The 26,327-nt window shown below is 35.2% G+C and overlaps 3 protein-coding genes across 5 annotated transcripts in view; 1 reads left to right on the forward strand and 2 right to left on the reverse strand.

The window, feature by feature from the left end:
* Positions 1 to 26,327, reverse strand: part of LOC145619611 (uncharacterized) — a 255,837-nt gene that overhangs the window by 49,794 nt on the left and 179,716 nt on the right. The gene's annotated exons all lie outside the window — the stretch shown is intronic.
* On the reverse strand, positions 597 to 11,677 carry LOC145619260 (arogenate dehydratase 2-like). 2 transcript variants are annotated; one of them, XM_081673915.1, is made up of 12 exons: positions 11,387 to 11,677; positions 11,170 to 11,231; positions 8,202 to 8,294; positions 7,239 to 7,439; positions 7,086 to 7,166; positions 4,889 to 4,984; positions 4,734 to 4,811; positions 4,552 to 4,641; positions 4,287 to 4,330; positions 4,098 to 4,179; positions 3,889 to 3,961; positions 597 to 1,099 (listed from the first exon to the last, which is right to left on the reverse strand). In XM_081673915.1, the coding sequence occupies exons 1-11, from the start codon at positions 11,616 to 11,618 to the stop codon at positions 3,902 to 3,904; spliced, it is 1,119 nt and encodes a 372-aa protein (XP_081530041.1). In that variant the 5' UTR covers positions 11,619 to 11,677; the 3' UTR covers positions 597 to 1,099; positions 3,889 to 3,901. The 2 variants fall into 2 exon arrangements, with proteins under 2 accessions (XP_081530041.1, XP_081530042.1); XM_081673916.1 differs by having other exon boundaries at positions 3,889 to 3,987.
* On the forward strand, positions 13,694 to 20,074 carry LOC145619261 (arogenate dehydratase 2-like). 2 transcript variants are annotated; one of them, XM_081673917.1, is made up of 11 exons: positions 13,694 to 13,794; positions 14,433 to 14,525; positions 16,390 to 16,590; positions 16,671 to 16,751; positions 17,292 to 17,387; positions 17,480 to 17,557; positions 17,647 to 17,736; positions 17,829 to 17,872; positions 18,023 to 18,104; positions 18,206 to 18,280; positions 19,804 to 20,074. In XM_081673917.1, exons 1-10 carry the CDS (start codon positions 13,756 to 13,758, stop codon positions 18,263 to 18,265), a joined length of 864 nt encoding a protein of 287 aa, XP_081530043.1. In that variant the 5' UTR covers positions 13,694 to 13,755; the 3' UTR covers positions 18,266 to 18,280; positions 19,804 to 20,074. The 2 variants fall into 2 exon arrangements, with proteins under 2 accessions (XP_081530043.1, XP_081530044.1); XM_081673918.1 differs by lacking the exon at positions 19,804 to 20,074 and adding an exon at positions 19,447 to 19,540.

Genomic DNA, 26,327 nt, shown 5'->3' on the forward strand with positions numbered 1-26,327 from the left:
GGTGTTTTCAATAATGATTAGGTTTTTTTTCCTTTTTTTTTTTTTTTTGTGTTTAGGGGGGGGGGGGGGTTTGGTTGGAAGTATTATTGTAGTACTAAAGACTAACCGCTATAGGTAGAGGTTTGTCTCATAAATCGCTACCTTAAGTAGCAGAAGGTAGCGGTTTAGTAGCGGAAGGCAGCAGTTTTAGTACATAAACCGCTACTTGAGGTTGTGGTTTTTCCATGAAAAATAAAAAAAATAAAAAAATTATCCGAGCTTTTGTGGACAATAATTCCGTTAGTAAGTTTTATTCAGACATAAAAGTGTAAATAAGTTTTCAAACAACCATACTTTTGTAAGTCTTTGTCCTCAACGCCTCCTAATTTCTAGGAAAGTCACTTCAACAGTCCTCGATGGTTATACAGGTATCCAAAGTACCATAAGGTTTTGCAATTCTTGTAATAGCAGTATTGAGTCATCCCTTTTATTAGAACTTGCCAAGGCAAGGATATTGAGATTTGAGAGAGAGGCAAGGCGTCATAATCAACCTATCACAGACTCATAGTACCAAACAAGCACATTTTTGGACCAAAATTACTTATTTTGGACCAATATTATTTGAATTTTTTTTTTTTTTTTTTTTTTTTTTTTTTTTTGGGTACCAAAAAGTGCTTGTTTGGTGTTGTGATAGGTTAATAACCTTCTCCGGGATATTGAATAATTGCTAATCACAAAGTTTTACTTAGGCATCTGCACCTAAGTTAAAAACATGTATGTAACCAATCGAAAATCATGGACACTAGAAATCTCAAAACCAGTGAAGCCACCACAAAATGTGAAATAAATTGCACATTCATATTGTTTAACGTCTAGACTAAAGGCGTGTATTTAATAAACTCCAGTACGCAGCACATTATATACCCCCACCTTACTCAATTTCCGATCTTAAAGATTATGAAAAAAGCCCTATTTCCTCATCATGCTTATCCAACCGCCATTTAGAGAAATGGATTCTCCATTTCTTTTAAGATATGAAGAGGATCATGTCCCATTGCAGGGAAGTCAAAATTGCAACAATGGCAATCATTGTCATGGCATCGAGAAAGCTTGAAAAGACCTGCATCAAAGAGGACAGTAAGAAATTAGTCAGTTGTAATTCTCATAAAAAAATTCAGACATCCAGAGTTTTGAATTTATGTAACTTGCATATTTACAAAATCAATTAGAGCATCATTCTTTTATAATTTTCCTACACTCACGACATCCAAGTTATAGATTTCTGATTGCATAGAGACATCAATTCCATTAGGACCATTGGTTGAATTCAAAATTAATATCAGAGTAAACACGCTGAAAGCAAGGCAATTTCAAGCCTTGATCAGGAACAGAAATATAGATTGCCTATTTGAGTCTCATACATAACAAGTAATGAAGAACAAAATGTAAGCCACCATGGACGCACAAGTATAGGCCATAAAAGCCACATACCACATCTAAATAGATTTATATCTCTGTATTGTTAAAAAGATGAGTGAAAAGCAAATAGGAAAATGGCCTTCGGTTAGAGTTGTTTCCTTAACGGCATCATATTCATAGGGCTTTTCAGAATAACCTTACTCTGCTCTCTTTAAAGGATCCATTTGAAAGACTACTCGAGCATCACAACCAAGAAGAGTCATTACATCAGACCTTTACACCGAATCTTTGATCCACTTGTGATATGCACCACTCCCATTTCCAATCACAATTCCATTTTATGAGCAGGACATACAGAGGCTGTTTAGATGAGTCAAGACATGCCAAGTGTAGAAACATGATCTTATTTAAATCCTTGTGATAATTAAAGTCACTACAGGTTTCTTAGATGAACATCATATGTAATAAATTGCAAAGATCCGGCTCTTCTACTTTTTTCTCCTTCTGCATACTCACTGATCATTGCCTCAAACCCACTCAACGAATTTAAGAAATTGGTGTTCTTCGAGGTTGGCAGTCTGTAATCAAAGGTTAGCCTACCAATCCTACACCAACAAATTCTAAAAATAAATGGTGTGTATTAGAAAGATAAATGGTTGATAATTCTAGACAAACTTAAAGGCCTAACTTCACTTTACATGTTACCTCTTGTAGCTCAACATCACCATCAAGGATGTAGTGAAGAGCTAGAAATCAAGCATCTAAGAAAGATATAGAGGTCGAAATTAGTATCAGATGGATCAAATAGAATTTCTTAAAAATCACAATGATGGTTACCGAGAAGACTTATCAAATCATTGACACGACTAGGTTTGCGGAAACTTGACACAAAGCCCATTATTGCTGTATATTGACTCAACCTAGATGTTAAGCCTCGTTAAAAAGTCACAAGACATCCATGATGTAACTTCTCAATTTTAATAATAAATCTTTAAAACAAGAACTTTGACCCATTAACACAAATAATATATCACAAAGGAGCTCAAACAATGCAATCCTAAAATCTGTACAATAATGTTAGATCCATAATGATTCCACCAAGAATCACCGCTACAGCATCATACATCACAGGTTGAAACTAGGAACCAATCCCCACCCCCCAAAGACTTCGGCAGAATTGGAAAATGAAACCAGGGTATCATACAACCACACAAGGAGTCAAAATAACTCAGCCACTGTCCTTCAGAAACAACACACATCCCACAAAGTTGGTATCACAATAACCTGATTCATGTTTCACCTCTTTTTGATTTAAATACTCACAATCCCAGATCACATCAACACGTTTTCGCTCTCCAACCTCTACTTTCTCTTATTTCTTTCCTTAGATCATTCTATGATTTCTATCTGACTTCAATTTTTCTAATCTTACTATAATAATCATTTCTTGTCTTCTAGAAAACACCTACCACATCCTATACCATACCTATATCCTATCCTTATATTATGAAATAAAATGCAGAACAGAGGGAGTATACAGCAGCTCCAGATAAGCAAATTGAACATCGCAGTCAGTACTCCATACTACAAGATGCTTGTTCCGATAGGCTTGATAATATGTTTCTTGGATCTTGATCCTCTCCAATTTTTTTAAACAATCAGAACTTAATCCACCCACCCCAACCCCCCTTCCAAAAAAAACAAGGGAAAAAAAACCTCACTCATAGTAAATTCATCAAGCAGTTAACATTCATATTAATTCTCCTTAAACATCTAAATTCTACAAGCCTCCTTCCCCACCATGCTAAACTGTTAACAAAAAAGGAGACTAGCCCCACTCAATCAACCTCTTTTACATATTTTGATCTCTACTTTCCATATTAGAGGAACTATTTTCCATGTGCATCATATTAGTTTCATTCAAATGATTGCATTTTTTTTTCTTTCCTTTTCCTATCAGCTAAGTTATTGGTTTCTACCATGGTACCAACACCAGTCAAAGATGAGCACAAAAACTCACTGCACACCACTCCAGGATCCAATTAGCATCACTTTATTATCGTTCATGGCGAGTGATCTAAGTGATAAACTGCCAAGGCATTTTAGATTTATATATACCTATTCTAATGAAGCCCCAAGATGCCAGTAAAAGACTACCACATTGTGTTACTCACCCAACTCGTAAAGGATATGAGGAGTTCTAAGAGGTTGAGATGTACACAGCCTAATCTAACTAGCTATTCATTAGGAATGTTTCCAAAAATAACATCCACAAACATAGCTATAATTCAAGGTTTGTAATTCAAGATTTCATACAAGATGCACCAGTAATTCAAAAAGCCAAACTCCTAGTTGCACTCCTTATTTTCCTGATCTCATGATGCATGTTGTGATATATGGATATTGCAGTGTATGGGCCAAGAACAATAATAGAATTTCAAAAAAAGAGTAATTTAAGCATCAATACTTGCCCCAATGATGAAGCCTTACCAGAACTCAATAATCACCTCCTACTCGTGTCTGCTGGATAACTTCCTAAAACTCGCAAAAGGGTAGCAAATTCCTGCCATGAGAGATGATGGTTACATACTGGAAATTAAATTATTATTAGTAATAATAATAACAATAACAATAACAATAATAATAATAATAAAAAATAATTATGGCCACGTTTAGGTGAAAGATATAAGAGACATTACCCCAAGATGCCTAAGGGCATTTTGCGCGTTGGGATCAGCCATAGACGCTTCAAAATCCAAGTAAAAAAGATAGTCAAAACACCTGGTAAAATTACAGTTAAAACAACAATTATATCACATCCATGTCCGAGTCATTCCACTTAAAACGCAGAAGAGAAAATAGGAAAAAAAAAGAGTTGCAAAATATACTTCGAAGAACCATTGTTGCTATTTCGCAGCGGCCGACTCTCAATCTGGCACAAGAAAGCCAAAAAAAAAAGGTTACGGAGTATTAATTACCAAGCTAACATCATAAAAGTGATTAACCCTAGAGCATTATGCGTACTGTCACACCGTGTTCACAACCATACTGAAAGAAATTTTCTATTTAAAAAAAAAAAAAAAAAAAAAAGACAATCAATTATCTATCCTAGATGATTAAAAGAAACATTAATCTTTACAAAAATAAAGATACCTTTGTCAGATTTATGTGCCTCAGAGCAAAAACAGCTAGAGCCTTAAAAAGTGCACCAGGACCCTCTGTGTGCGAGAAAACAATGCTTGTCTACAGTTGAAAATAATACTTCCATTAGCTAATTATGAAAGTTTGATCAAAGTTGATCAATGTTAAAACTTAACTTTCAAACAAGGGCTTACCTTAAAAGGCCTATCACTTCCTGGAATTATGGGTTCCCTTGCTAACATTAGAAATCTAGTAACATTATCAGAATCATCCTACAAAAGGAACATTGGTCATCCAAGACATTCCTAAGAATCCCGCAAAGTTGGCTCAACTAGAAGTTGTTACAAACCTGTATATCTTCAGCAAGTACATTTAAGCCGTAGATCCTTGCAGCAGCAGCACTTGCAACTGCTCCTGCATCTTTAAGTTTGTTGAATGCAACAAACTAAAAGTAGAGATAAGCAAAAATTAAAGAGGTTACACCTTGTCATGTACTTCTTCCGTTCTTATTTAATCTCAACGTTGTGGATTTTATGCTCGCCATTTCGCCAATGCACATTTTATGACTTTAATATCTTAAATTGTATTTTAGTAAAAATTATAAAAAGTTAATATTTGAAAGTATACTTCGAGACAAATCTAACAAAATACCACAATAGTATTTTTTCCAACGTATAATCACAAGAGACAATCAAAAGGAGTGTGTCTGTGTATGTGAAAAGTGTAAAATTCTACATGTTGCGATTAAAAAAAATGAAGGAAGTATTTATTTGAAACTTAATGCTCAAAAAGTAAATTCTGATTCAATTAGCAGACTACTGTAGGAAAACATAACAAAAAGAAGTTTCAACTTGCTAGGTAGACAATCCTTTAACTCATTAACACTTACCCCTAAATACATTAAAAAAAAGGTTGTAAATCCATTGAACTAAAATTGTGCTAATGAACCCAGAAGCCCATGACCATTGGATGAGTGTGTGAAGCCATAAGTGAAGTGAATTCTAGCCAAGATGTCATGTAACTCAAGTTATTAGAGAGGTTTTTGAGAGGGAGAGAGCATATTATTTCTCCTATAATTTTCTGAAATTTCTTAAATCCATTAAATTTTAAAAAGATGGTATCATCCCTTACCCTATGGAGTAGGTCATGTTGAATAAACCACATATATATGCTGTTGATCTTCTTTACATTTATTTTAGGCAAAATTGGCCTAACACTCTGAACTATGGCTAGGGTGCACCCAACACCCCTGTACTTTGCGTAGTAGCTACAACACCACAAGCTAATGACTTGGGTGCAAAGCGTACCTTTAGTGAGTTTTCTGGCCACTATTCTCGACGGAGAATTAAATTTTTATTTTTTGATTTGCGCGCCAAAAAATGTCCTATTAAGGTTTCGGGGGTCATTTTGGCCTTTAAAGGTCCAAATTGAGCTCAGAATAAGCAAAAACAATAGCGTAAATGACTCAATTCGGCTATAAAAACAATGACACACAAATCGAGATATTTTATAATACGCAAAACGATTTATTTACGTTAATTTTTTTGCTTATTCCGAGTTCAATTTGGACCCAGGGCCAAAAAGACCCTCAAAACCTTAACGAGAAAATTTTCGGCACGCAAATCAAAAAATAAAATTTACTCTGCGTGGCTCCGGCGAGAATGGTGGCCGGAAAACTCACTAAAGGTGCGCTTTGCACCCCAAGTCATTAGTTTGTGGTGTTGGGTGCACTTAAGAAATAGTTCAGTGAGGCCAATTTTGCCTTTAATTTATCATGTTTCTGTTCTATATATATTGCTAGTTCTGCACAAATTAAACACATTATTTTTCAATCAATCTGCCTTAATTTCATAACATATTCCAGAAGAGTGATCAAATGATTGATTTATTTCAATTTCATTGTGAAGTCTTATTTTCTCACAATTACTTAAAGCTCGAAACTACCACTACTTCAATCTTGTTTTCCCTAATCCATAGAATTAAATTGAAGCTTTAATATGCAAGGGTTGACTAAGGGGAAAAATTAGACGTAATTCAAATAGTGTGTTTAGAACTTGATACTGCTTTAAAAATCTTACTACAAGTGTGACATTTATGCAATCCTTGATTTTACCATGTTTTTTATTTGGAGAGAAAACAACGGATATATAAATTTGTTGAATGGCGTGGAAATCGTTATAGTTATTTGGAGCATTTCGATTCACATAGTATACCTTGCAAAACCAATAGAACAGCTATGGAAAACTAAGGAAATCTAAAATACTGATGTTTGCTTACATCTTCAATTTCCACAATAACAATCCAAAACTTCACATTTTCATTATATATTTAAACAAGTGAAAATTAATCCCTTTGTCCAAGTTTGCTTACATCATAGCCATTTGCACATATATATCATGTGACTCCATATTGTAGGGGAAAAAAAAACACACACACACACATCTATAAGCAAAATATACCAAAGTGTATACATTAATGAAGGTCAATTAAATATTTTATCCTTATGTACTCTTTAAAGGGTCATCTAGGGAAAGAAAGAATTTCACCTTTGCTGCACCAGCAGTATCATCCACAGCTTCTCTGGTCACTCCAAACTTAGCTAATGTGTGCTCACACTGAGCAAGAGCCTACATAAATTTCTTTTAAAATTCAGCCACATATCATAAACTAAGCTACCTCACATTTGTATTGGGAAATACCTGGGGATGGCTTAACACCCTTTTCAATTCGTCAATCTTGACACCAGGGTTCGCCAACAAGCAATGCCGAATTGGAAGCTTCACCTCTCCCACTATATGCAACCTGTGCCTCAACAAAAGATCATAATTTCTGTGGATGCTACCCCCAAGAGAATTTTCAATAGGTAAAACTGCTCGATCAACAAGCCAGCGCTCAAGAGCCTACAGCAAAGGATGCAAGTCATTAAAAAAAAGACAGTTTGTTGAACCCATAAACACTACAAAGTTATGCCTTAAATCCAATTAGTAACAGCACAGCACAACTTGAACTCGTTGAAGTGTAAGGGAACAGTAATAACAAACAAGTCATGATTTTCTATTCTTTCATCAAAAACCGTAAAATTTAACCTTGACAAAAAATTTAAAAGAAAAAAATATTGCCAACTATTGAATCCCAATTTAGGAACAGAGGATAGAACATGGCACTCTTGAAAATCAATCTATCTACTCAACCCCTAACCTTTCTAATTTCAAGGCATATCATACTTGAAGCAGCAAGAAGGACATCAAAGAGAAAAGTAAAACATGAAAGCACCAAACTAGGACAAATCTAGGTGTTCTATACTTTATTACTGTATGACCCTAGCTAAGACTAAACCCACTTTACTCATCTCACCAACAATAGTCCCTATTGATAGATTCCAATGGTGACTTAATATATTCAAACAGCATTGGCATCCTACTTGGTTCTTTGTGATGTACAAGAGTATTTCCCATGCATATAATGAGCACTTCAACATAAAGCGAAGGATTTATGGAGACACAGATGCATATATTCTAAGTACATACAACTAAGAATTCCCTCTTTATATTTAAATAAAACAGCATGAATGTACTTTGTAGTAACATAAACCCTGGTTCATTTTCAATGACAAAGCAATATAGCATGTAATTATTTCAGAATCAATGAGCCAAAAGACTCACTTCAAAAGCTGTGTCAAATTGATCACAAGGAACTGCTTCACAATTTGGATAAGCAGTCTCCGCAGCCAGCTCACTATATGCACCATTAACCCCCTACAGTTGCAGAAGGCCACCAAATCAGTACAAATGTGATTTCTTGCTATGACATATTATTTACAGAGATAAAAGTGATAAACAAGAAATTATCCAAAAACTCATATAAAGGCTATGCATTGATAAACTCAAGTTGATTTTTTTTTTTTTTTTTTTTTTTTTTTTTTTTTTTTTTGAAGCAACAAGTAGAAGGTTATAAATATTTAAAAAATTACATCATAACATCATAGGAAAAAAAAAAAAAAAAAAAAAAAAAAAAAAAAAAAAACCTAATTATTAAGGGTTCGTTTGGCATCATTGTGGTTTGCTATTTTTGGTTTTCAAACTCATATGATATATATGTCATATAATAAAACAAAAATTAGACAAACCCATTAAAATCATGATAATATTGAAAAGTGGAAACACCTTTTTCTTGTTTCATGTTTTTGGTTATTTGTTTTAAAAAATAAACAGAAAACTGAAAACAAAAAACAATGCCAAACAAGCCCTAAAGTTTTGCTTTGTGCACCCGGCTATTTCATCATTACACAATTGAAAGAGGTAACAGTCAAGTAATGTGTCTACTTAAATGTCATCTTCAACCAATCCTCCAATATCCAGCTTCATGGCAATCAAATATAGTAATAAACCAGTATAGACGTTTAACACATGGCTAAATACAAAATCGTCACTGATGCAAGAGCATTCAACTTGCCCGTTATTACATGTTGAATTAGAATTAAGAGCTTTGGGCATGGCTTTTCTTGCATAGTAATGTTGATTTTGAAGAAAAGGATTAAAATGACTACATGAGTAATCCAACCTACGTAGGAGTTGTTTGTTCAGGTGGTTTATCAATTTAAAGTTTCCTAGTTGATAAATGTGATCATTTATTAATGAATAGTGGGTATTGATTTTGATACCCCGTGTAAATAAAGGTGTTGAGGAGCTCTGAAGCCTGTAATCTATGTTACTTGGATTCGGGTACCCATGTCCGACATGGATACTTGTCCAAGTATCCGACCCGACTATTTTTTAAAAAAAAATCAATGATTTTTAACTAAAATGAAGTGTCCAAGTGTCCCACCCATGTGCGAGTGTCGATGTCCAACACGGTCACATGAGGTGAAATGAAGAGTCCGAGTAACATAGCTTGTAATCAATTGGCCATAAAGTCCATTATATTGATGCATGGAGCTGAATAGCTCAAGTCTAACTATGTGTCCTAAAAAGTTAAATTATTCCAGAAACCTGATTAACAGCGGTAATCTTAGATATGTGACAAATGAGTTGACACCAAAGATACAACCTCAAAACCGTTCCAAAAGCTTGGCGCAAAGAAGCTTTCTAATAAAAAATATATATTTGTATATAAAATGCTTTTGGAGGAGTGTTTTGGCAGCCATTTTCCTATAAAATTTAGAAGTAGATATTTTCACAACTCACTTCAAGTAAGAAAGTGGTACTTTTAGCACATGTCTTGTCCTAAAACCAAAATACCAAATCAACATCTTTAAGTACACTTCCACTATGGAAATCCAATCAGAGCATTCACGATTAAGCCTTAAGAAGTGCAGAAAAGGATATGGGAAGACAAGCAATTTATAAGCATCACAAGGAAAATCCACAAAAACATCCTATGCAACTAATTATATGATTTGAAAATCAATCCTTTAAAGTTTAACCACCATCCAAGACCCAGCATTCACCTTAAAACCCACAACAAACTAATTTTTTTTGCAAATAAGCTATAATAGACTTCCAAATTACACTTTTAAAAGCACAAGAAAGCTTTTGGGTCCATCAGCCTAACCACTTAGCATCACATTTTGATGCTCCCAATCCGTATCTTACTATCGATGACAAACTTCTTCCTACATTACCCAATGAAAACTCTTTGGGTCCATTTTCCACACCACCAAATCTCTCTCCAATTTCTCCATATTCCCCAACTTCATGCCACACTAACGGGGATAGATAAAGTTAATAAAAAACATGAAAAACATACACACTAAACAATCAACTCTTTAACAAGGGCAGCTTCCACCTTCTTTAAGAAGTGTTTAGTTTCCAGCCTATAAAACTCTAATCAGTAAAGTGCCAGTATATACAAAGATACCAACATTCTCCCACATAAATTTATCATCAAAGTTCTCCAAAATACAATAAAATCATCACCAACTTCTCAAAAACACAATCGAATCATAACCAACCTCTCAAAAACATCAAATCATCACCAATATCTCAGAAAAAAAAAAAATGCAATCAATGACTCTTCTTTTTGAAGAGAGAAAAGAAAAAATCAACCCCATGTATATTCAACATGTGATAATGTAATATATAAATAAAAAAAAAATTATGAAAGAAAATAATTTTTTATCCAAATCATTGATTGAAAGGAATTGTATTGTCACTACTCTAACTGGTAGCTAAGTATGTTCTTTTACAGTCCATGATCATTACCATTCTCTCATTACCATTCTCTACTAGGAACAACAATGCTCTATGTGTTTAAGCCTCTAAATACATCTTCGACCAAGTAACACTTACGAATCAGGGCACAATTTCATTGTTAATTCATTAAAGCCTCTTACTACATCTTTGACCAAGTAACACTTACGAATCAGGGCACAATTTCATTGTTATTACATAGTTAATTCATTAAAGCCTCTTACTACATATTTGACCAAATAACACATATGAACCAAGGCACGATTTCATTGTCATTACATTGTCAATATATTAAAGCCTCTAACTACATCTTCGGCCAAGTTACACTTAAGGAACGATTTCATTGTCATTATATTGTTAATTCACTTGTTCCAAAACATACCAATACAAAAAAATTAAATATTATAAACAAAAAAAAATTAAAAATAAAAACACAGAATACCTGGTAGGCAACACGAAGACGGGACCCATCAGATTTTGAAGCAACACTGGACGTCAATGGCTCTGCAACACCAACATAAATATATAAAAAAAAATAATTATAAATCAACAAACAAATCAAATATGGCAAAATTAAGAACAACTCACAAAAAAAAAAATTTAAAAAAACCCAGAAAAATTAGAAAAAAAACCCAGAAAAATTGAAAAAGAAGACATACTAGGAAGGGGGTTAGCGGCGTCGTTGGCAGAGGAGGGAGAACCATCAGGAAACTTCTGGGACAAAATAGCCTGAGAAATGTAATTAGAAGAAGAAGGAGGAGGAAGAGATGAAGCAATGAGATTACGGCGTCTCGGGAAATTGAGGGAGCAGCGGTGGTTGTGGTGGCGGTGGTTGGGTGGCGTAATTTGAAGGCGGAATTGGGATGAACTAGAACACACGGCGTCTAACATCTTTGAAATGGAACTTGCGATAATTGCGAATGAGGGACGGAATGAAGGGAATAAAAGAACTTCACTCTGCCACTGTACAAGTGTAGCTACGGAGGGTTATAAACAAAAAATCTCAATTGACATGACATTTTTTGAAAATAAATGGACACTTATGAAAGCCATAATTTAAAGTTACTCCCTCCGTCCCCTTTTGATAGTCCTTTATGGACATTTTTCACGGGAATTAATAAACACAAATAAGAATAGTTAAAGTACATTGAAAAAGTAAATTGAGATTAGTATGCAAAAAAGTTGAGAAAGAAAGTAATAAAAGTACCTCGGAAAACAAAATTTACATGAGAAATACAACTTTGCACAAATATTGTTGCAAATTGGAGGGAATTTTGGTAAAAAAAATTAATATTAATGGTTGTTGGAAAAAGCAAATGGGGTGAACATTTTGGGACTAAAATTTGCCCATAAGGGACTATCAAAAAGGAACAGAGGTAGTATTAATTTATTTATGAAAATGCTACCAAATAAATGTTTTTTTTTTGTGTGTGTGTTTATCATGATGATAAACTTGTATCTTCCCTTTCATAACCATGAGTCCACAATCGTTACATACTTGTATTGAAAAAATGTATACTTTGCACAAGTTTATCATCTTGATAACCACTACTGGCACGTATGGAAAGACCTGCTAATACCAATATACCATTAGCAGTCTGATGATGTTAGCAATATCGTGATGTTAGCGATTTTACCCAAATTTACTCTATAATACTACAATTATACCTTATGAACCAATCTTTTGCTAAAAGTACAAATTAATTAATCAAGCGTTAAATGTAAGGGCCATATTGGGTATTTCGTATTTGCCCTGTAAACACATTGTTCTTGTGAAACTTCATTGTAATTAAAAACGGAGGGAGTATTAAGTTTATTTAAATTCTATTCACCTTATTTTTATTTATTTGAGGGGTAATAAGTTTACATAAGTTCAGTTAAATTCAATTTAGAAAAATAAGTTCTAATAAAAGTTATCCAAGTATAAATTCAACTAAAATAAGTTTTAATAAGGTCTGATAAAATAAGATAAGTTTTGATAAGAGATTAGATAAAATAAGATAAGAGAAAATCAGGTGAATATAACACACCGTATATGAAACGTTTCTCATATGCACGTAACAAATGTTAGTCAAAGTAAATTAGATAAAATATTTCAGTTATTTAAATACGGATGGAGTATTAAAATAACATGTACAACATGGCATATTGGCATGGGAATATTATTTAGGTGTTGTTTGGTTGATGTAGGAATTTAATTCCCATAGGAATTTATACTTCATGGGAAGTTAATTCCTTAATGAAATTCCTAGGAATTTCTTAATTATGTTTGGTTGGCAATAAGGGAAATTGAAATTCCCATGAATTTTAGTTCACCAAGGGTGGCTTAGGTAATTTACTACCCATGTGTTTGTGGGAAGTTGAAATTCCCATGAACTCTCAATTTCCAAATAACTAGTCAATTTCTCAATTCTCGTGAATTTCCAATTCCCCAATTTTACGATGGTCAACCAAACAAACCTCTACGACAACTGGCACCCAAACTGATGGGAAGAAGACTCATACAGTCATAGGTCCTGTTTGGTAAAAGTAGCGGTAGCGGGTAGCTGTTAAGGTAGCGAGTAGCGGTCAATTAGTAGTGGGTAGAGGTTAGTTGTCAAAGTAACGGTTGATAGTATGAATGTTTGGCAAAAGTAGCGGTTACAACACCAAAATATATCAAAATTCATATAAACATTGTTTTAAAATTAATAAAAATTTGTCAAACGCTACCCGCTACTTACTTCTAAACGCTACTATTTTTAACGTTTGAGAAAAGCTACCTAAATGCTACATCTATCGCTAACCGCTATTAAAATCTCTACCTTGTCAAACACTCTCAAAGTTTTTCTAATAGTATTTTGACTGGTCAAAACGCTAACCGCTACTTCAAACGCTACCACCAAACAGGGCCATAATTTAGTACGGACTACGGAGTAATTTACACATGCTACAAACCAACCGTGCAGATTACCTTTATAATCATTTTTGTGTGTCTGCCTAACTACTCCAACTCACCAACCCACCTTCATCCACCCCTGAACATTCAATGGCTGATCCGTCGTCCCAACTTCGTGTTGCATATCAGGTCTTTCTTTCTCTCTTTCTTATTGCTCATTACAATTATATGTGCCTAGTTTTCACTTACCACTTTCATTACTTACTTTTCAATAGTACAATTTCAATTTATGTCTTCCCGCTTGTGGTAATCATGCTCTCGCGTGTAGGATCTAATTTGCACTTTACCCTCTCCCTTTCGGAGGATAAATAAGATACCTGTATGCGGTTTCAAAATTTTGACAACATTTTTCAGATTTTTTTAAAAAATATAGTACTTCTGTTTCAAATTATTTGCAACGATTAGACATTTTTTATAACACAGTTTATGTCAAATCGTTGCAAATTATTTCACTGAGAAATAAACCTAATTTGTGGCTCTTCCTGAGTAGAATAAATATAAATATATAATTGTGCTACCAAAATTGTGGAGTTTGACTCAAAATATTAATTGAAGTTTTGACAATTCTATTAAAATAAAAAAATTAAAGAGGTTTTTACTCGAATGTTGTTAAGTTTATAGGGAGATTTTGACAAGAATGCTGTTTAAATATATAATGGAGTTGCTTCATCAAGAAATTAAAATGGAGTTAATTGATCAAGAAATTTTGACAGGTGTTTCAAATATAAAGTCTCTGATTAATTTTTGAATCGAACTTGCATTTACAGGGAGTTCCTGGTGCATATAGCCAGCTTGCTGCTGAGAGGGCGTATCCGAATTGTGAAGCTGTACCTTGTGAGCAATTCGAGACTGTTTTCGAAGTACATTGTTAAAACTATTGGTTTAATGAATGAATGATTGTCTATATTATCTTTTGACAATGATTTTGGCATTTTAGAGTGGCAATTCGTTAAATACCATTTACGATTGCATACATTTTAGGAGCTGATTAGAGCTTTAAACTTGACTGCTTGAGTGATAGGTTAATTTCCCGTTCCCCTATTGAAGCCGGAAGTAAAAATAATCTATAATGCCTTCGTTTATCATTCAGATAACGAGGGTTTTAGACTTTTAGTTAGCGGCTTTTAAGAAATTCAAGATAGGTGAATAAGATGATTTCATTGTCAGATCATTTTCGCGGAGCCATAGACTTTCTGTTCTTTGGCCTTACTATTATAATGGATTAATTTACATCTAAACTGACCAACTTCTTATCTACTGTGAAGCAGCTGATGGTTGTTGTGTATATGGTTAAGAGTTAATTAGAAAGTCTATGTTATTTTTGAGGGTGTGGTTGTGTACATTTGACCCATGGTGGAGTCTTTATAGGTCGGCCTGGTGTTATGTTGATATTAGAGATGGAATAGTGTGTACCCATATAGCCCTCGTTTGGTTTAATGTAAAATGCTTTCATGGAAAGTAATTTTCCCATTTTCCTTTGTTTGGTTTGTGAAGGGAATGGTGGAAAATTGCATCCTTAATGATGGAAAACATTTTCCTTTACGTTACAAGGGAAGCCACATTTTTCTCCCTCCATTCTCACATTTCCCCACTTTTTTTTTTCTTGAACTTTTCTTGTATGCAACCAAACAAAGGAAAACTAATTTTTCATTGATACTGGTGTAAACCAAACCAAATGGGGCCTTAGTACTTTAGCTTGTTATCAGCCATATACGATCAATTTGCTTGCGTTGATTGAAATTCTGTCATGCATAATTAAAATACATTTCTAAAAAGTGATGTCAAAAAGTTTAAAGCGGTGTACTAATCTAATAATTGACTTTGTATCTATGATATTTAGAATCCACCTCCTGTTCATTTGGCAAAGTTTAACTGGGGGCTTGAAGACAGTAATTATAAAAACTAGGCAGTTGGCACCAAGGAGAAATTTAGAAGAATTCATTTTTGCAGGGGAAACCTTTTTTGTATCCCATTTAGCTTATCATAAACTTATTGAGAAAAAATATTCCTAGGGATATCTTCCCATATTTAACTATGGACGTTTTGTCTATTGATTAATGAAGTAGCTTGCATTTTCTTTAAAAAAGAAAAAGTTATTGAGAAATTACCACTCACATCACTATTTTGGACTTTACTTTGTCAGAATTATGGAGTATGTATTTTCCGTTTTTTAGCATTTCAGAGCTTAATTCGGTTCCAATCTGCTATCCGATTAACTGTTAAAGCACCATAAGAACTAAATAAATAATGGATTACAACTTGAATGATACAGAATTCCAAGTCAAATGCAGTTTTACTATTGGCAGCATTGATTGATAGGAACCAAACTATCTCTTGTTGCTGTCTGCATGCTTTTGATCACAATATACTTGAAAGAAAACCTCTGCTTATCTATCACTCATATTACCCTTCACTTATTTGCAAGTTGCGACTTTACATCTTACTAGACTGGGTGGTGTCACAAATGGCTTTTGTCCTGCATAAAACAAGAATTAGTCAAAAAAAATTAATTTGTAAGCAGTCATTTAGAGGCACTAGCGGGCAGCATAATGTAAGTGCCTGTTACTGGCTTTATCCGCTGGAGATAAAAAATAAGGGGGTTGCAAAATATTTTTTCTATGTCTTCCTTGTTTTAACTTTTAAGACAAAGAGATAGAGTTTATTGTGTAAAACCATAAGCCCATAACATATTTATTTGCCTGAGGTCTGCATTTTTTGCTACAGGCTGTTGAGAAGGGGCTTGTTGATCGAGCTGTTTTACCTATTGAGAATTCTCTAGGGGGTAGCATCCATAGGAATTATGATCTTATGTTGCGGCATAGACTTCATATAGTTGGTGAAATGAAAGTTGCTATTCGGCATTGCTTATTAGCCAATCATGGTGTAAAACTTGAAGACCTGAAACGAGTGTTAAGCCATCCGCAGGTATTTAGATCTTATACTAATCCATGTCTTTCTTAAATATGATATTTATGTCAATTTAATTCAAAATAATGTCTCTGTAGGCTCTTGCTCAATGTGAGAATACATTGACCAAGTTTGGATTAATTAGAGAAGTTGCTGATGACACTGCTGGTTCAGCACAAGTAAGTTTTTGCTTTAGCTTGTTTAAGATATTTTTTCCTTTTTCCTTACTCCTTTTATTTCGCAGTAATTATCAAATATACTATTATGTGATGATTGAAGAAATAGTGAGACTAGTTTGATTAATGAGAAAAGTGTGAGAGCAACCCAACTGATATGAATTGGTGTGTTAGTTTTTTTAACCTTTTTTTTTATTAAGGGTTGAAGAAGGTGGTTGTTAAATGGATGGAACATTGATTTATCTATTTTCAAATTGTTTAGTTTTTTTTACTTGATGGCTGATGGAAGGTCGCCTTACCTAGGTCCAACTACCTGAAGACTAAGAGCATGTTTGGTAAGAGTATTTATTAGGTTGGAAACGGATTCAACTAAACCATTACCGTCATCTAGTGTTTGGTTAGAAGGTTTAGGTAACAATTACCATTACCTAGGGGTTAATGGTTTCCACCTAATTGTTAGCTCTCTTAAAGTAACGGAGGAATTGCTGTTTTCTGATTCTTCACAATGTGACTCTGATGCTGTATATGTTGTTTTATTTGTAGTACGTTGCAAACCACCAGCTCAAAGATGCAGGTGCAGTAGCTAGTGCCACAGCTGCAAAAATCTATGGACTAAATGTACTAGCTGAAAACATTCAGGTGGATATATTAAAGCTTTGAATTGGGATGAGCCTCAATGAAAAGTACCCTAAGTAACTCGAGACCTATTTGTCACTTGATTTCTTCTACAGGATTATTCTAATAACATCACTCGATTCTTGATGCTAGCAAGGGAGCCAATAACTCCATCGGCTGGTAAGCCATTCAAGGTATCAGAGATGATAATAAGCAACTATGTACATAATCCAGGCATTATTTTGTTTATACATGCATGAGGTTTGATGTATATGCCTGTCAGACAAGTATTGTTTTTGCACTGGATGAGGGTCCTGGGGCACTATTTCAAGCACTTGCTGCATTTTCTTTGAGGCAAATCAACCTCACAAAGGTGTGTACTCTCATCTACCAATGTGTCTTAACTACTGACTAGCATTAATTATACTGAAATCATGTTGTAACACGGTATTTTGCATTGATCAGATTGAAAGTCGTCCAAATCGAGCTAGCAAAAATGGATCACTAAAGTATATACAGTAACATTGCCTTATACTTAGCACATGTTCTCATACTGTGGTACCTTGAAAAACATCAAGCTGAATATTGTTGTTTTTTCCCCGCCTTCACCTTTTTTTTTTTTTTTTTTTTTTTTTCTTTCTCCTTCTACACTTTTTCAGGTGCTTCAACTATCTTTTCTATTTGGATTTTGAAGCATCAATGGAAGATAAAGCTGCACAAAATGCTGTCAGAAATATTGAGGTAGTTCTTTGGGGAATTATGGGAGAAAGATCTCTGTTTACTAATTTCGTGTGCGTGTGCGTGTGTATTTCATTTAAATGGCTGCTACTCTTTTTTAACAGGAGTTTGCTTCATCGCTGAGAATATTGGGCAGTTATCCATCAGATATTGGCATGTCATAATTAAATTGACAACGGGTAATTTTTCTATTATAATGCTTGTACATTTCTCAAGATTGAGATAATGAACTTTTAAGTGATGTTATTGATTCATACTAGCATATGTTGAGGTTCTTACCTTACCTCTCACATCGACCTTACCAAGCTCAAAGTTTAAATCTATTTAAAGTGCAAATAGAAGGTTTTATGGTTGGGCAATAAATGTTTTTTGTCTAGAAATGAGTGCATGAATGAGACGCCTTATGTGGTGAAAAACTTTAAAAGCTTGAGTCTTAGAATGGTGTAGTGATTGCTCTTTGGAGGGTTAGAGTGGATTCAGGTTTACATTTATCGAAAAGCTTATAATTATGGAGAACTAGTTGAATGTCTAGACTCTAAATATGCATGAATTTGGAGAAGTTAGGTTCTAGAGGGTGGATATGTTTATTAAGGGATTGATGTAGCTAAGAGTATTGGTTAATGAATATGATCTTTAGCAAAAAATTGGAATTGTTGATTCTTGCGCGCGCGGGGGTGGTGGTGGTGGGGGGGGGGGGGGGGGGGAGGGTGGGGGTGGGCAGTAGGGCCTTGGGGTGGGAAATAGATGCTGATATTTGTTCCTGTCTGTTTTTTAAAGTGGGTAATTGGAAGCGAAGGCAAAGACATGCAAAAAAAGAGATTGAGGACATGACTTTTATCAGTGAGCAAGACGTGAGGATACATCCTGTTATGTAAAGCTTTACAGGGATGAAAATGATATTTTACGTTAGCATAACCATATTTCTTCATTGGATTGAATTTAGTACGAGACGATTTCGAGTAGAATCGAAGGATGTTCTGGAATTTGATGCATTTTCTCTTCTTCTGTTTCTTGTAAATAGGTTAACCGGTTAAAGATGATTTGCTGCTGGCATAATTTTTTCTCTGTATTATTTTATACAAGCTGCAAGTTATCCCAAATCTTTATAACATTTTATGGAATTAATTTTAAATGGTGGATGACCATGCATGTTGAATGTTTTGATAGAGAGCAAATAGTCAATATTTCAGCTCATCTTTAACAGAGAAGATGAGATTTGGGTTTGTTATCCTCACTGAACCTTGGGAAAAATGTGCTGAAATGTACACAATGCTCTACTAATGAATAGTGATGATACTGCACGCCTAATTGGTGCGTCATATTGTGGCGGTTGCATTTGTGTAAGGACTAAGGAGGGGCCTGAGTTATGACCATGGACAGGCACTTTGGGGCGGTGTGGAGCTATATTGTGTGCTATTTAAGGAATAGCGATATAGCCTATTCTTCCAGGCATCCAGCTAATGTTTTCGAAAGTGTTCTTGTACTGTAAACTTGACTTTCCATATACTACTATAAAAGCTAGTTATATTCATGCTATTGCTATTAGCAGATTGGTCTGCACGTAGAATAAATTCAATTGGTTACATAATCTAGTAGAAATTCATTGCTACTTTATATTTTTTAGCCTTTTGAAATCTGTATAGAAGTTCCTGCACTTATTTTTATGCCTGACAAGTTAATCTTTTTGCTTATTGTGTTGTAGCATCATCGTGATCCTTGATATTGCAGCAACATTGGATTGGATTTTTCTAGCTGATCATGTTTATCCGATCCCTTGAGCAATCAGAGAACACTGGTTAATTTATGCCCTCAAATATCTGTACTGGATAAAATGTTTCGATAGTTTGTTCTTCGCCTTTTTCCCTCTATAAATGTGTTCAATATCGATGATCCTGTACATCTTGATTTTTCGTCAAAACTCTGCCTGCAAATACCGTATATCTGTTTGTCATGAATCTTGACATGCTCTAATATTGACAAGCTTGTAGACTCGAGTTTTCTCTTTTGTTTCATTTGTCAAAAAAAAAAACAACTCATATTATGGTACCTTTATATTGAAATCTTAAATTACCTTTAGAACACTATTATATGGAACAATGAATTTATTAGACTTTCATAATTTTGTGTACACTAGTAATTGTATATTGTGCCACACAAACCCAACATAGCACCATAGAAATAATAATCTATTAATTACAAGAGCTTAAATAAAAGGCGGTAATGCATGATTACTATTCGAAAAAACCGGTGGGATTGGGCGACGATTTGCACAACCAGGAAGACATGCTGCACCTTCCAAAAAATAACATCTACAATAATCTTCAGTTTGGCCACTCCCTTTGGAAAGACAAGCTCCAAGGACTGTCCCACTTCCCGTATAGCAATACTTCTGGCATATTCTTCCACATGCTTGCATGTCTGGACACACTCCTTCCGTTTCATCAAATTCACATGCTAAATAATCTGGGTGAATGAACCCTGCATAGTTTATTATTTTGAATTATTAATTTATTAGTGACCATCTTGAATGATTGACCTAGTCGATCGCTAGTGCACAATAGCATATGAGATTTTTTAAATCTTACTATTGAGACAAAACATAAAACACTTTTGACTTTTTAAGGACAGATGTTTGGTCAAAGGATAACAAATTGGAAAACTTAGTAGCATTCTTTTAAAACAACTTAGGATCTGTTTTGATTTACTAAACTAAATTGATTGGAGCTGAACTAAACTAAATTGAACTGAAATAAACTGAATATTTTATGAAAGAAGGAAATTAGGAACTGAACTGAATTAAAATGAACTGAAAATAAGCTGAAGAGAACAGACCCTTGTTATGATTACTCATTAAAATAAATATATTATATAAAATTACATCAAACAAATTTTAATAATTAAGCTATATTGACATGAAAAACCTTTGATAATGGTAATAAGCTATAATCTACAAGATTAATCCCTTGATGAGTTGATGCTTATTATTTAGCCTATAAGTAATGTAGGTATAATATAATCTTAAGGATCAAAGAAAGAAAATTTTAGTTGATTTTGAAGATTGTCAAGTTTATTGGTTGTTAAAATGTGTATCAAAAAATTAGGATTACGTAATTCGGAATTATATTTACTATCGCTACATTTAAAAGTTTAATTTGGCTAGCTTTTTATATATATGTAAGAAAAAAAAAAAAAAAGTTATAATTGCACGAATTTAATTAACACCTAATTTTCCAATCAACCCATATCAAGAAGGAATAATAATAGAAGACGAAATGTATACAAACCTGATATGGTTGAGACAAGAAATAGGATAAGAAAACAAGAACCCAAGTATTTTGACATCTTTTCTTCTGGTTACTTAATAAATTAATGTAATACAAGAATAATGGATCACATTATTCATATACCATCTAGCATATATATACAAAATGATGAAAATGATAATCCAACAAAAAAAGAAGGAAATTATAATTATAATTATTCCCAGGATACATATGGAAACAAATCATCATTTAATATTAAAGATTATCAAAGATTATCATTGATGTTGTTAATATCCTTGAAAAGCATAACTTTATTTACTAACTAGATGAAGCCCGTGCGATGCTGACAGGCTAAAGTCGTATTACCTAATCAAAAATAATTACCTAAGTCCACTAGCTTATGCAGATAGGGAAGTAGGGTCGAATCCACAGGGAAACTAGTCTTTCTACTCCTAATTAATTAATATAGTCTAAATTATTAAAGTAACCAATATTTGTTGTGATTATAAATTATACTACGAAGATTATGAGTAAAGAGAATAATTAAGGAAGAAAACAATAATAATAAAGCCTAGGGCATAGGTTCACTAATAAACAATATTCCAGGGTAAAACACAACAATCAATCATCAATGCTTTAATTAATCAGATCATAAAGGGCTTTCGCTACGTATTACAATCACAGAATTAATTTACCGGTATTAAATCTCATCTCTCGAATCTCGACCTAACCATTTATAAATTAATCCGCCTATTGAAACTAAGCCTAAACATCAATTCTCATCTCTCGAATCTCGAATCAATATTGCTAAACTCATACAATTAAACCTGGCCAAATCTAATTGCATAGCATTTAAACAATCAATAGGAAATCAATTAAGCATCAATGATCAACAATCATAAAATTACCCTTTCATATTATTTATTAGATCCCCATAAACCCTAGAAGGAAAACTACTCAGACATAATTAAAACTAAGCAAAACATAATAATTAAACAAGACATGAAGAAATTGAAAGAAGAAAATACTGAGATTAATTAAGAGAGAAATCGTACCAAGACGGCGGAATTACAATTGAATTAAGGAACAAGAGAGAAAAGTCTAGAGAGAGAAAGTCTAAGTAGAGAGAAGGAGAATAAAAACTAGAGTAAGAGAATAATGAAGAAGTCCCTAATCTTGCCTAATAAAATTACATTAATACTAAGCAAGAAGATCTCCGCTAAAACAAAAGCAAAACGGAAAACTAAACTCCCTAAAACCAACACGCGCCCGGTCGGGCAGTGGCTCACCCGACCGGCCCGCCTTTTTCTCCTCAAATGCCTTCTCGCGCCCGGCCGGGCAGTGGCTCGCCCGACCGGGCCCGCCTCCTTCGCCTCAGATGTCTTCTCGCGCCCGGCCGGGCGCGTGCTCCGGGCGCGAGACTCTTCAAGGTGTTGCTCCGCCCCGCCCGGCCGGGCGCGCCTTCGTGCGCCCCTATTGTGGTTTGGGCGAGGCTTTTGGGCCTCGAATCTCATCCTTTGGGCCTCCGAACTGAGCCCTTAGTCACCGATTGATACCTCCGATCGGTCTTGGGCTATCGAACGTGGTCACGGTCTTCCAATACTTGTAGATGCTCCTCGAAAAACCCGGGAAAATGCTCCAAGTACGCAAATTCCTACAAAACTCAAGCAAAACTACCAAAGCACTGGAAAACACAAATTAGTAATAAAAGTGGCTCGTAGGAGCCAAAAACACTACTAATTACGACCAAGGGACGGGGATAAATATATATATAAAATGAACACATCAAACTCCCCCAAGCCAAACCTTTGCTTGTCCCTAAGCAAAGAGCTCCTCAATGAACAATAAAACATGCCTCACCCCAATATAAAAATCAAGCACAAACGATCCAAGGCAAATCAAGTGAGCATGCTTCAAAATCAACCAATCCTATCCATCTAATCACCCTTCCTCCCCAACAATTGTCAAATAGAGCAAACCACAAGAGCATATGGAATTCAAGACTAGTGCTCACACACTCAACTCTCATTTATGTGGCGAGTAAAAGATGTACTCGATCGCTCTCCATCCCAATCCCTTTAATGTGAACAATGCCCTCCCAAACTCACAACACTCGTGTGTTTGAAAAGACATACACTCAACCTAATAGTCGACTCGGAATATGTCAAGTCATAGCTTGCATTGATAAACAACACTTTCACATTTACACAACTCTATGCACAAGGTCAAAAGGTCTTTAAAGCTTGTAATGTAAGGCTAGGGAAAAGGGTAGGATATATTTGGGAAAATGTGAGAGAAAAGCTTTGCAAAAAGGGAGCCAAAACCTAATAAACCCATGACCAAAATTAATGATCATAAACATCTCCAACAAAACTAACTCCAACACGAATCCACCAAATATACTCCAACAAAGTAAACAATCCCAACACTCACAATTTCACTCATAAAAATATGAAAATATGGAACAGGAGTGAATAAACAAATTTTGAACTCAAAACTCAAATATTTTCATTGAAACTCAACTTTTTCTCTTTCTTTTGATCAACCTTCACTTAGAACATCTGAACATTAAACACTTTTTTCCTTTTTGCTTTTTTTTTTCATTTTTTTTTCTTGAAGTTCACTTTCCCTTTTTTTTTATTTTCTCACTTTTTTTTCCTTTGAACTTCTTTTTTTCCATCACTCTTTTATTTTTCAAATATATACACAATAAAACTCATCAAAACAAAAATATGATCAAGAACAAATAACTTCTCAAACCCCACCCAAATTGTGCAAATAATGAGCACACTACAAACTCCCTCACCTCACTCACTAATAGCTCCCCCAAGCCAAGCTTGGGACTAGTAACCAATGGGGCAAACATGGCTTGTAATGTGTCTATAAACAATAAGAAAGTCAAGGCAACAACATGGGTAGCAAGAAGGGAACAAATGTATCTAAATAAATCTGAAGGCTACCTAAAAAACAAATGCCTTCGTCCTCCTCATGTGCATAATAGTGAGTTATGAAACACTACTCATCGTTGCAAATCAATACTCAAATTCATTGACATACCAGGAACTAATCACACATTCCTAACCAAATCAACTAGTCAAGCACTATATTCACAAGTAGTTGGACAAAATTGACGCAAGTTTAGGAATCCAGGTAATTAAACTTCAAATCATGATCAACAAATCCACAATGCTCAAAATCAAATACCAAGAATCAAAACAATTTTCTCAAGTATGGGGCACAGGGAAGCATGATTTACAGTTCATTGGTTCGTATTTTTTATTTTTTTTTTTGATTTTCAATTTTTTTTGTATTTTTCATATAGGGAAAGCAATAAACTAATCTAAAAAGTAATAAATCTAAACTAATGAAAACACACCGAAAATAAACAAAAATAAAGAAAAAGGAAGAAGAAATAAATACCAAATCCAAAAATCTCCCCCAAGCCAAGATCAGACAATGTCCTCATTGGCTCGAAGCTAGCCCAGCTGGCTACTCATCCTCGTCCATCCGTGTGGACCCACCTGCTCCACCACTGGAACCTGCACCATCTGCACCAAAGGAGCTACCACCAAAATAGTTAGCATGAAAAGTCCCCCCCGGCGGTCCCCCAAAAGGTATGTCCTGGCCATACCCATGGAACGAAGAATAGTCTGTGTAGATACCATGGGCAGTAGGATTTCTATCGTATCCCTGAGGTGGGGGCTGGAACCAGTCTGGGTAAACAGCATCGTCGGGAATGTTACCCCGACGAGCATAATCATCATAAATGGGGTAGAGTCCCCTACCCTGGTTCCTCTCTAGGTAGCCTAGCCTCTGGTCGACAGAACCAATCATCTGTCTAAACTCGGTCTGGGTCTGCTTTATGCGACCTATGGCCTGGCCAATACTCTGCAAGTCCCAAACTGGGTCAGAGTCACCATGAGGGACGGAATAGGACTGTCGGGGTGGTGATGGTGGCTGTGGAATAGGCTGAACTACAGGCTGTGGCTGGGCCTGGGCCTGCTGTGGATCCTCGCCCCTAGCATGAGCAACTAACAGGGCATAAGTGTAGGACTCTTGCCCTGGGGGAAAGGCGGTCAGGTCGGGGTTGGGCAAAGGAAAAATGGGTAAGGGTTGTTCAGTCCCTGTCCTAATGCACCAATGGGTGACCTGGCTCCCGTCTACCCTCAACCACCCCAGCTCCTCAAGGTACTTAGAGGTAATGTAGGTGTCGGATCCCATGTTAGTCATGTGGTGGGGTCCACTCTCTACAAAGCCGGCCTTCTTGATGGCTATCCTAGTGATCATGCCACCAAGACGGATGGGGGTAGTGGCCTGGTTGCTGGCCGTAGCATGCCTACCTAGGTGGTGGATGATATACCGGGCTATGTTCAATTTCCCGTACCCAAACATATAATGGCCAATTACAGCTAATTCATTGGTCTGACAGTTGTGGGGTTCATACCTACCTAGGAAACAGACACCGGCAAATCTTTGCCACATTTTAGGGACGGGGTGGTGGATAGGCCTAGCACTAGCATGTTGTGCAGAAACATGAGGAATACCAGTCAAAGCAAAATAAAACATCATCCATTTTAAACTCAGCATTCCATTGCCTATCTAAATCAGGTTCCAGTTCAAATAATTTACAGAATTCCACAAAAGAAAGAGTGATGTTTCTATTATTAAGCCTAAAAATTAATTTTGGTCCACTTTTATGACTTTGAATAACAAGAGAAGACAAGAATTCACAGGTTAATTCACGGTATGTCGAATAATGCATATCCACAAATTTACGCATACCAATATCATTCAAAAATCTCCTAACAAAGCCATAAATACCTAAGCTTCTAAAGTGGGACGGTGTAACCACCGTGAGGGGATTACCTCGCGTCCGCAGAGTACCTCAAGCTTTTCTCGTTGCTCCGGTGTTGCGATCTTGATCGTTGGCCACTGAGCAAGTTGAAGAGCCGGGTCATATTGT

Source organism: Chenopodium album, chromosome 27 (genome assembly GCF_948465745.1).
Source record: "Chenopodium album chromosome 27, dcCheAlbu1.1, whole genome shotgun sequence".
Lineage (NCBI taxonomy): Eukaryota > Viridiplantae > Streptophyta > Magnoliopsida > Caryophyllales > Amaranthaceae > Chenopodium > Chenopodium album.